General features: G+C 41.3%; 1 protein-coding gene across 3 annotated transcripts in view; it reads left to right on the forward strand.

The window, feature by feature from the left end:
* LOC146491525 (receptor tyrosine-protein kinase erbB-4-like) overlaps positions 1-12,648 on the forward strand; it is a 361,361-nt gene that overhangs the window by 177,214 nt on the left and 171,499 nt on the right. For all 3 annotated transcript variants that reach the window (XM_085152628.1, XM_085152630.1, XM_085152629.1), the window contains exon 2: positions 8,977-9,128. In XM_085152628.1, coding sequence (XP_085008754.1) covers positions 8,977-9,128 — 152 coding nt within the window. The remainder of the gene's footprint in view (positions 1-8,976; positions 9,129-12,648) is intronic.

Raw genomic sequence — 12,648 nt, forward strand, 5'->3', positions numbered from 1 at the left:
TGGACCTACTTTAATAGCTCCCTTCTATTATTTCTCTGGTGCAGACCGGTCTAATCAATAATTCCGAACAATGAATTTGAAATGATTGCAAAGGTGACTGAGAGAGCGCCAAATGATTTTCCGAGTGTCAGGTCATATTTTCCTCTTCAGGGCTAAACACTTGTGTAGTAAAGAAGAAAAAAAAAATTTTTTTTCTGCTTTAAAAGTGCAGTTATTGGTTTTCAAACTTGGGAGAAATTGTTTTCTTTGACCTTTATTGATCAGACTGTCCTAAAGCGGCACAAATAAAGCAGCATAAATTCTCACAAACTGAGAGCCATTCCCCTGACATGCATAAGGGATCATACTGCTAAGACCGTACGCCATGTTTGACTGTGACCTCGGTTAAGAAAGTTCAGGGGTTTGTGCCGTTGCTTTGAAGCGTCGAACCAAAACAAATATGTGAGAGGTGAATAACTCAAAGTTTTCCACAATTCGCAAGAATCACATTACTTTTCCAGCACTCATGTCATCACATGCTTGTAAATCCACTGTCAGTTTCAGTTGACAACACATTACTGTGGGCTTTAGATTTGCGTTTCATCGTTGAGAGATGTCTTGCTTGGCATCCTCTGATAACATTTTTTAAAAAGTCTAAGAAATCCAGGATGGAAGTGGATGTTTGCCCCTCGTGCTGCTAAAACCAACTGCTGCAAACTTTTGCCCCGTGCACACTGCTTTTTAGAAGGAAACACGAGATGTTTTTCTTGCAGTTTGTGTAGCAGATGTCCTTGGTGATGTGGGTGTAGCTAACTGTGAACTAAAGCAGCTCCAAAACCATCCTTTGAAAAGAGCTGTGACCCCGTGCCCGAGCACCAAACCTGCCCTCTTTAACCTGTCATGTCATGTTCATGCTGGTCTACTGACCCTTGCTGCTGCCTCACCACCCACTCAGTCCACCATCACAGCTCCACAAGCAAGAGCCTTTTCTGCTGTTTAAAGATTTATGCAGTATTCTCGTAGTTCTTAATCTCAATTTTCTAACATAGATGAAAAAAGAAAAGAAGTCAGACTTTTGGGACACATATACATTTTAACTTATATGGCACCCTTCATACATGCACCTTGACGGCCAGAGGAAAAAGATGGAATAATAAGTAACACAATACAGTCTGTGAAATAGAATAATACATAAAATAAGTATGAATATAAATAAAAGTGGTAGCACTTTATAATAATGTCACACTATTATATAGCACTTTTGAAGGCCCCGAAAAGTGCTATACAAATGCAGTCCATTATTATTATTATTATTATTATTATTATTATTATTATTATTATTATTATTAAGCATTACTAAGGAATTAGCAAGTGATTAGTTCAGCATTTATATACCATTACTCCTCCTTAGTATGCCATTTATAAATACAAATATGTTCATCTATCTGTTACACCATGTTCCGCTATCGCTGCTATTACATCACTATTAGTAATAATCATACACATAGTCATAATAATCTGTGTTTGTCAATGACATAGTAAGGAGGAATAATGCTATATGACTGATGAATTAACCACTTGCTCATACCTTAATCGCTAATGCTTATAGTTCCTAATAAATTTAATAATGTTTATTAGTGTGACATAATTATAAAAGTAAATAAAATGATGAAAGATGCATAAAATAAATAACAGCATATATATAATATCCATCCATCCATCTTCATCCGCTTTATCCGAGGCCAGGTCGCGGGGGCAGCAGCCTAAGCAAAGAGGCCCAGACCTCCCTCTCCCCAGCCACCTCCTCCAGATTATCCGGGGGAACACCAAGGCGTTCCCAGGCCAGCTGAGAGATATAATCTCTCCAGCGTGTCCTGGGTCTGCCCCGGGGCCTCCTCCCGGTGGGACATGCCTGGAACACCTCACCCAGGAGGCGCCCAGGGGGCATCCTTGTCAGATGCCCAAACCACCTCAGCATATATAATATTTAAAAACAAATTAATAACAAAAGTCAACAATACAAAAATAAAAATGAAAGTACAGACAAACAGGGAGTTAGCATTTGCCTGAACATGAAGCTAATGCTATAGTGCCTCAAACCTGCATTCATTGTATTGGCCAGCAGGGGGAGACTTCTCCTGTTACAAAACAATTGGCAGAATACATAGATGTCTAAAACTACCTTACTTCCTAGTGATCTACATCCACAGTTGTCCACATTCTTTTTGTATTTACTGTCTCAATTAGTAGTTTCAAGTATTACTGAATACAGCATGATTTTTATTTTTCAAAAATGCACCGTTTAGAGTAAAAAACTGTAAAAACTGAATGCTGCACATAGGGATGTCATACCTATTATAGATTTCAATACCAAATTTATAAAAATGCGACTGTACTTACTTTTGTTTTAGTACCGTAGGTACCACAGCTAGCATATGTAGCGAGGCTAGTTCTCCCAGAACCGATGGGAACAATAAAGCTACACGTGAAAATGGACTGCAGCTGCCGCTCCATCCCTAATTGTTGATAAGAAACATGCAGCAAGTAGCAACTTTTTTACTTGCTTACTTTTTTTGTCTTTTTGAGCTGGCATCGCCACTGTGAAAACAACTGTGCTCCTAGTCTAAAGGCGCAATTCCCAAAGTGTGGGCCAGCCCTGGTGGGCTGCGGGTTGCACATTGGCCTTAACGCTATACATATGCCTGGGTAGCTTTAACAATTTATAACCAAAAACCTGTTGTTGTTTTTTAAGGAAACCCATCAATTTCTCCTGTATTTTGATTAGAGGCAAGATTCAGAGTGAAGATCGGGTCACAGCACTCTTGACTTTGGGCTAGCATTATATACAATCATATGACATAAATTAATATAATGTAACGTCACATTACAGCTCATAGTAAAGTTATTACCCTACTGGGTAATAGTCCTATTTTTTTGTCTTGTGTCCTGTCAACAAAATCAGCAAAACTAAAACTATATGTTAACATTGTAACAAACAATGTGGCTAAGGAGGTCACAATTTAAAACATCTTTATTATAAAGTTGTTTTAAATCACTGACATGGCTCTAGAAGGCTATTTGGTTACAGTTTTACAGTTCAAGCCTCTTGTTGCTTTCAATGGCCGGTTTTTATGACACCGACATCTTAAAAGCATAAATGTTTAACTACAAAATGAGTGTTACCATACCAGTGTGTGATGCAATAGTATCTGCCTCTAACTCCGACAGGTTATGTTGTTCACAACTACAAAAAAGCACTTCTTACTTCAGCTGTTCTCTCAGACATAACTGTTTGTATTTAGTCGTGACAGAGCCCTGAAATACCGTCCCAAACCGAGGATTTACAGAAAAATGATCCGCTACATTATCAGATGCAATTTTGAATAACTGATAACAGCCTCGCTGCTTACTGTTCAGTCTCTTTACAGCATCTGAGAGCGGTAAGGGAAGGAGAGAGGAGAACTTTGGAAATATGAAACCTGCAACAGGAGGACAGAAACATGATAAGAGAGCAAACGCAGAGAGAAGGAAAGGATTGTAAGGAAGAGATGGAGTGCGAAATGAGAACAAGCGCGGTTCAATATTTTAGTGAGAAAGTGCTTTCGTCTTTTACTTCATGCATGGGTCAGAAATGTGTCAAAATCACTGTGCATACACTCACATGTCTCTACTTGTACCTTCTCCCCATTAATCTCCACTTTCAGAATCTGCTAAAGACTATGTACAGCACTGTGCATAAATACAATGAAATCTCCATCCTCCTTGTTTTTTATTAGCCGCCATCAATATCACTCATTCCTTCCAGTTACAAAGCTGGAAACGTCATCAGCGTAACTGAGAACATCACTTCTAGTAAAGCGATGAGTCATTGCAGTCTGTTTTACTGCTGAGGGTGTGAACATTTTACTATGAAAAAGTCTTGCCAGTGGCTCGCTCTCTCTTTTCTTTTTACTGTTTGTCTCATTTCTGCACCTGTTCAACGTGTAGTCTCATTTCTCTGTTTCATTCACCGTCCTGTCTGTTTTTGTTTCCTCTTTTCTTTCCTGTGGCTTCTGCCCATTTTTTTTCCTTTCTTCACTCTTGCTGCTGATAAATGTGCCGGTCCTTTGTTTAAGTGCACCAAACCACCTATGTTTACCTTTTGCCTGACAAGGAGCTGGCGTGGCCGGATGAATAATGGCTCTGTCTGTAAGGAGCAAAGCAGTGTGACGCTACTGTAGCTCTGCCAGGCCTCGTGAGGAGGAGTTGATGGTTTGGTCAACAAAGCATGTGACTTTGACATGAGAGCCTGCTGTTTACAGACTGTTTTCTGTCTTTTTAACTGTGGCCGTGAGATTTAGCTAACCTTAATCCATTTAATCATCTCAGTTTATGCAATTTCTAGTTGCTACCTGTGCAAGAAAAACTGCATGATCCTCCATCCATCAAACTTCTTCCCTTAGTCCATTTCAGGGTCACCGGGGTTCAGCCATAGAGTAAGAGGCACAGTACACTGAAAGAAGTGCACTGGCATTTAAAGGTTCTATTCCATGTTTTGAGTTTCCGTTTTAATAAGCTGAGCTGTTTCTCTGTGTTGTAAATGTAAAGTAGTTTATGTAATGCACCCCTCTGCCTGGCTTGTGTTTCTGCAAAAAACACCGTTGTATATTCAACCCATTGTCCTGCCTGGCATATATCAGCTCCCAGACACACCGAGATACAAATGCACACACCTGAGCCGTCAAGTGGACACGGCCTCGTGTCACCTGATGGTTTAACAGGGAAAAGAGCTGCAGCTTAATACTTACAACTCCCACCGATGGTTGTGGGAGAGAGACAGAACAATAGAGAGGACAGAAACAAAGGAATGGATGGCTAAGGGACAGAGAAAAAGAAATTAAGAATTGAGAAATAGAGAGAGAGATGTAGAGCAGATGGATTCGGACACTTTTGAAACCAGCCCAGAGAAGAGAGCATTTACAGTAGAGCGCGTCGGTGTGAATGTTAATGCTCGGGGACGTCGTTCTCGTTCTCACAAATAAAAGATTGTGTCTCTCTTTCTTTCGATTTTGTTCCTTTGCTTGGTTTTACCTTGCTTACTCACTCTGAATGAATGCTGTTTCTCTCTTATGTGTGTGTGTGTGTGTGTGTGTGTGTGTGTGCGTGTGTGTGTGTGTGTGTGTGTGTGCGCGCGCGTGTGCGCGCGTGTGTGTGTGTGCAGCTGGCTGATATTGGCTTTTGAGAGTTGTTTTCGCCTCACTTTTCACCTCTCCCCTCTGATCTTTTATCACCACACAAACTCTCTCTCTCACACACACACTTGCAACTAGGTTTCAATAACAGATTATTACAGAAGCCTCGCTAACCTTTCATCTCTACACACAGAAAAAAATATATCCTCTCACTCACACGGACACACACAAACACACACACACACGCATTTATCGATCAGACCAATTTTAGAGCCTCGCACAGACTTCCTTTGAGTTTGTAGCCACTCTTAAATCATTTCATCTAATATCTAATCTCTCTCTGTGTGTGTGTGTGTGTGTGTGTGTGTGTGTGTGTGTGGTCAGCAAATCTCATTTATCACCATAGTTCAGGTCCCCTCACTGCCATTCGGCCCATGCATCCTGTACCCGCAGCAATATGGTGGATCACAGAGGAGAGGAAGTGCGCTCATCTTTGCAGAGCCAACGATCCATAAAGCAATATAGGAGTTTATGAGCTCTCAATGTTGTTCAATATGAGGCCAAGTTCAACTATGCAATAGCCCTTTGTCCTTTTTTCTTTTCTTTTTTTGTTCTCTTTTCCTGAATTTCTTGCTATTGAGTGTGAAAATGTGAACTTTGGCTTTAAAAAATATGCAAGCAGGAGGAGAAACGCAAGTGGGTGATACTAAAGGACAGCAGTCATGGCATTAAAAGTTTAACTTACATTATTTTGAGCTTCATATAGATTTAGGTTGGAATTGGTTGTAGATTAAGACATAACATTTTTTTAAAAAGAAGCAAAACCATGAGGAGCTGGGAGTAAGTAGGAAGCCAAAAGAAATAACCCAGACAGGAACATGAGGGAGTATACACAGACACCCTGACAAAGATAGAGGGGAGGACGAGTGTTCATGCACTGAGGGCTGACTGTGAATGAGAAACAGGGGGAAACAATCAGGACAGTCACAAAGGAGGAAGTAAAACTAATAGAAGGCATGATGGAGGACAAACTTTATGAGCACCTCTATAAAAACAAAACTTCTGGCTTGCTGTTCTGAAGCATTCAGATGTGCGTTGGCATAACGCTGAGGGAAAAAAGACATTAGCAGTATTCTTAGAGGGTTGGATTTTCCAAATTTTAAGACCTGGTAAGGACCAGACTTTAGACTTTCTTTTACGGAGCAGTCAGCTACAAAGTTGAAACCGCCTGATTATTGTTGTTTAGGTCCCAATCATGCCAATGGGGCATGGATGTAGGGTGTTTTCTGGGATACTTTCAATCCATTGGTTCCTATGGGTTGTTTGAATTTAGCATTTGGGCTTGTTCTGCTTCATCCCATCGATGCTTGGACAGATTGAGTGTCACAACAACAGTTCCCTTAAGTCCCTTTATGTTACAATGATCCTAGGGTAAAAGAAAGAAATCCAAACGTCAGACAACCCCCAATGGCCAAGTTCTTGGTGACAGTGGGAAGGAAAAACTCCATTTTAACAGAAAGAAACCTCCGGCAGAACCAGGCTTAGGGAGGGGCAGCAATCTGCTGCAACCAATTGGGGGTGATGAGGTTGGGGTGGGGGGGTGGGGGGAAGAAACTCTGTGGAAGACAGCCAGAGATTTAAGGCCTTGGACTTTTTCTCAACTTCCTCAAGCTATTCCGTTGTTGGCAGGGCATGCTGTCCTGCTGAGGGAGCCCACTGCCATCGGGGAGTGCTATTTACCTAAGGTTAAGTGTATTTTAGCCTTTTCCTTATCCAAGATCCCAAAACAGGAAATTTTAAGGACATCATGTGTCATTGTTTGATGAAAAATATCATCGTTAATTGGATATATAATACATAAAAAGTTAATAGTAAACCATATATTTACTTTCAATACGTATGTGATCTGGTGTGAGTGAATTAAGGCATGGGAAACATTTCCTTTACCATGATGTTCACCACTCTAGTTTGCCTTTGTCCATGGGAAATTTTAATGTTTGCTCTACATAAGACACAATAGGCTCATTCAATCTCTATTTCCTTCACTTCTGCTCACCTAAACAGTCGGTGCTGTATCTAAAAAAAAGTGATTATTCTGTTTTAAAGTAAGACCTATTCGAAGTGGAACTGCTGACAAACTTTAATGAGCAGTTTAATTACATTGAGCCAAATCCATCCTCCATCCTGGTGCCACGCCGCACGCACACACCGACACACAAACCTCTGGTCGCGCCTGCGGTAACATGGCGATCGTGCCAGCTGAATGGAGCAGATGGTCGCAGGACTGAGGCTGGGGAGCTTGAGTGACTGGTGGAAATGCTGGCAGCGACGGAAAGAGGGCTTGATGGGCGCAAATATGAGGAACTAATTACAGTGGTAGCCACTGCATTAATCGATTGTGTTGCATTTATCATGAGCTCTGCAGACGGCCAGTTACATTACTTATTTTAGCAAAAGAGTTGAATATGGGAGACCAAAACTGTCAAGATTTAAAATAAATAAGTCATAAAAATATAATATTCAAACACAAAATAGCATTAAAAATGAATGTCGGTAATAATTCATTTATAAAATCATTGTAGTCTATTTGTCTTGTCTCTTGTGTATTTTCTGATGTTTTAATTTCCTCGTGTAGTTGCTTTTTTGTCTGTCCTCACTGTGTGTTGCAAAAAGTTTAAAAAGTTGCACTTTTTCTGTATTTAATGTCTATTTCTATTACTTTTGCTATATTTCTAGAATCTTTTAATTAACTTTATTTACTTTTTTGTATTATTTTCCTTTTTTCTCTTTATTTCTTTTGATGAATAAATGCGTGGCTGGTTTTGTGGCGTTATGGTGTTGCTCTTGACTCTTAGAAAGTTCCCTTGCTTTTCATGCCTTTCTACAGTATAGAGTTTGCAGTAAGGTAGGGAACAAAAATGGTTGTTTTTGGGCACGCAGCTAAAACTGGGAGAAAAGCCTACCCTTATCTAATTGCCCGGGGTTCCCACACACCAACAGAGTCGTGTCTACTCCCCATAATATCTTCAAAGTCTTGTAATCTCGCCAGCCAAGTAAAGTCTCCAAGTGAAACCCTCTGTAAAGGTCAACCAATGCAATTTGAATATCTTTGATTAAACGGTGTGCCGGTGCCAGACCTAGACTGTAGGTCAGTGCCTCAGAGAAATGATATCCACCCCTCTAACCCCACTTGTCCCTCCCCAAGTCTTCACTCTCGCGTCTTCCTCATTGTCGAGGGTCACGTCTGCTGCACTCCCCTTTCAGCAATTTATGTAATCCCTCAATCCTCGATTCCCTCCCACTGTTCCCTCTGTCCTTCAGCCCTCCCTCATTCACTTTCTTTCACTGTGTCGAGCTCTCGTATTCACACGGTTTTAGTCCTCAGATCTCCGCTCCTGGATGTTTCTTTGTCTTGATTTCATTCTAACGCATTCGGAGCACACACCAGTGAAGTGATTCATCAGCAGACAAGTGCTTTAGTTACAAATTCCACCATGTGCCGCCATGGCTGTAGTTATAGAATAGAGTGAGATCAGATATATGGGATTTTCCATCAGTTTTACAAGAGGGGCAAAAAAGAAAAAGCTGTTTAAGTTGTCTAGGTTAACTGGTTGTGCTGACCTTTAAGTGTTTTGTATGTATGTAATCAAGTTAGCTAGCCTGCTAGCCTTTAAGCATAATGACTACTGTGGTCATGAATGGCTGAAAATCATTAACTGTTTGCGTTTCTCCCTTTTTGAATCTGTCAGCATAGTTAATATGCTCTGTAAGACAAATTGTCTCAAACGTGACCCTTTTTTTCTTCTTCTTCTGTTTTTGTGTGTAGTTTGTCCTGGTACAGAGAACAAATTGAGCACACTCTCAGACCTGGACCAGCAGTACCGCACCCTGAAGAAGCTCTACGAGAACTGCGAAGTCGTCATGGGGAATCTGGAGATTACCAGCATTGATCGAAACCGCAACCTCTCCTTCCTCAAGGTACGGGGGTGAAACCGTCTCTGGTCCATTTGCTTTAATGGCTAGATGGCGAGCAAGAGAGAAAGACTGGGCGTTTTAGCATTCTGTATTGGGCAACAGATGGGATTCAGGACCACGGAGAGAGACAGGCAGAAAGACGGTGAATGTTTTACAATAAGAGCGCTCAGGCTCTCTCTCTGCTCACTCATTCTCTGTTTTCTTCATCGTAAACACTCACTAATTTATGGTCAGTGCTAAATCAAGATTTTTAGATAAAGGCATAATCCTCTTAAACCTGCACTGACTCAACATTGTGCTAAACCATGCATAAATCATGGACTACAAATGTGGATAGTAAAAGTGATAGTGGCTAAATATAGACAGAGATGAGGCTGGAATGTATTTTTAGAGACACAAAGAAAGAGCTGGAATGTTTCGGCATCTCAGTCGGACACAGAGATCCCAGTCAGGAGGCTTAACCCAGTTTTCATTATGTTCAAGATGTATGGTTAACACGGCGCACACAGACGGAAAAGGTTTTCTGAACTCATTAGAGTTCATTCATTGAGCAAAATGATTCTATATTGCATATTTACGAGACCCAAATATATACTATAGTCAACATTTAGAAAACACAGTCAGTTCATTTCAACATCAAGTACAATAAACGTGCTTGTTTTTGGTGTTAAATATAGATGCAATTAGCCATAAAGTGCTGTTGCAGTTTTGTTGTTGCAAATATTGGTAAATCGATTTGCGTGTCTGATTTAAATATTCTCTTTCTGTATTTAAGGCGCTCCCACAAATGTATATAGAACATGGTCAGTTGCAAAAATCTGACCCATTAGGTGATGCCAGCCCACATCACCCAATGGGTCAGTAGATGCTTTTCAACACCGCTGGCAAAATGGCACATAAGGACCACTATATGAGCTAATTATAGTTGGTGCGCACATGCATCTCCACCCCTCTCCCTCCTTTTCGTGCTGTTGAGTTAGTCAGTATGGGAGCGGTTACTGATGTTTGCTACATTCTGCACTGGTCTCTCTCAGTGTTTCTCAGTGCTCTCCATGCCATCAGAGCAACCAAATTTAAACTACTGCAGATAAAAAACAACCCCCCCCCCCTTTCTTTTTTTTGGAGTGCAGAGGTGCTGAATGAAATGTATTTTAAAAGATAACCAATTTAACAAACTCTTAAAAAGTTGGATAATGCCTTTCAGAGACAACACTTTTGCATTCAAGGCAGCTGACTCACTGAATCTCTTATCTGGTGGGAGTTACAATAATTTAACAAGCAAAGGGTTGAGAATTTTATTCACTTCAAGAGAACCCATAGATATTGATTGAAGCCCTTTGCCAAGACAATACAACACATCGCAGTACAATGGAACTCATGATAAGAGCCAGTGGTAAGAATTACAATGGAAGAAACGTCTGTGAAAGACTGCAGGCGAATGCGAATGAGAGGCACTCTGAATGCAAAGTGCCATCGCCATTCCAGCTGAACACAGTCATCTCCTGGGTCTGCAGCTGCTTTTGGAGTGTGTGTGTTTCTGCGTGTGTGTGTGTGTGTGTGTGTGTGTATGTGTGTGTGTGTGTGTGTGTGTGTATGTGTGTGTGTGTGTGTGTGTGTGTGTGTGTGTGTGTGTGTGTGTGTGTCATCCGGCCTGTGTTTTAAAATTCACTTTTTTCTCTACTGCATGCACACATACTGTATGTGCCACCAGGCCCAGTCCCTCCTCCCTGCTGTTTAATGAAGTGAGGTGCAGTCTAATTACTGGGCCAGAGCTATCAAATGAATACCATAAACAGTCCCATTAGGCCTAGCATCATTAGAGAAACAATTAGGCATCTGGGGGATTGTTAACTGAAAGTGAAGCGGGGGGGGGGGGGGGGGGGGGGGCAGTCGTAAAGCAGTAATCCTATTGGTTACAAGAAATCAGTGAGACCCCACCTGGATTTTTAAAAGCTCACTCATGGACCCTTCTAAAGCTCGGTACAGTTTAGCAGCGCTTAAAATGTTGCATAGACAAAATCAATAAAAATCAGTTCTGACTTGTTGATCACCAAACAAAACCAGATGGAAATTGTTTTCTATTCTTAACCATAAGCAGTGAAGTCACGCTGCTTCCTGTTCCTCTTGCTTGTCAGTCTGCAACTTAAAATACTGCCCCTAAACTTGGAGCATATGCATAATGGTTCATGCAAAGTTCAGCATCGGCACATCATCTGCACATACACACATCTGAGCGCAGCACACAGGCTCAAACACGTTGAGCCGCAGGCAGCGTGGAAACGCTAGGCCAGGGAAAATCAGCAGCTTGGGAGGAACATAAAGTATATATGGACGAATGGATGGCCACGGCACGGAGGGATGGAGAGGTAAAAAAAGAAGAAAAGAAGGAGAGAAAGAGAAGAGCAAGAGGGATGTCACTTTTATGGCAGGCAAAAACAGCTGCTGTGTGAAAATTACAGCGTGCAGCTATTGTGTTTGTTTGTGTGTTTATGAATGGGAGGGGGGGGGAGGTTGATACAGGGCAGAAGTGAGGAAGAGAGGGCAGCGGCAGACATGAAGGCATGGTGATTTTAGCCTGGTGAGATGCTGACAGTTAGATGGATGATATGGCTCTGCAGCCTTCTGTGGTGCAGCTTTGCTCTAAAGCACATTTCCTTGACTTTTACTTAGTCTTTGCCTCTGTTCAGTGCACTCAGATATCGCAGATTGGGGCCAACTTTTACTTACAAATACATCCTGATGCTTTTTTTCACATACCTTATAGGCCCACAAAGGTGGAGCATTTTCAGTCACTGTGCAGCTTTCCTGTGTGGAAAATATGTCAAATTTCAAGACACAGTTTTAAATAAAGGAGATACTTGAAGCCTTTAATGTCTTGATTTCTTGGCTTTGATGTGAGGTCAGATGTATTAAATTACTGCCAATGCAGAGGTCAGCTGCCCCCAAGTCGACCCCAGTCTAATCCAGAGGAAGGCGAGCAGAAATTATGTGATGAGGGTATGAACGAAGATTTTAATAGATCTTATTATCAGGTCATACAGGCCATGAAGTCAGGCTCAGCCTACAATCCTGGAAGATCAGTGTTAGACAGACTTAACACAGCCGGCTGATGATGCTTTAGCTCATCAATATGCTGATCGCTTTGCAACCCACCTCCACCTCCATCAGTGTCACAACAGTGTCCAGTATCACTGATGACTGTTTTATGTACTTATTTTAGTTAATGCTTCACATCCTGTAATACAGGGCTTAAATTATGCCGGAGATGTGCAGGAGATGTATAAAATGCAGCTTTCAAATATTGCATATTAGAAATGTTCTCTCATGCTCTCAACAAGTTTGCAGTATAGTAAGGATTTGTCTGAATGCACTCATTGGATTGACCAATAACTATAAGACCAAGGAACTCAGGTGAAGGACAAAGCAGATATTAGTCATAGATAAGAAGTGGCATCACTATCATCACTGTCAGCTGAAATTCTTAACAAGCAGTATCAGGTCTCGAAAGTTCCCAGATGTTTTC

The sequence above is a fragment of the Neolamprologus multifasciatus genome, chromosome 23 (assembly GCF_963576455.1).
Source record: "Neolamprologus multifasciatus chromosome 23, fNeoMul1.2, whole genome shotgun sequence".
Lineage (NCBI taxonomy): Eukaryota > Metazoa > Chordata > Actinopteri > Cichliformes > Cichlidae > Neolamprologus > Neolamprologus multifasciatus.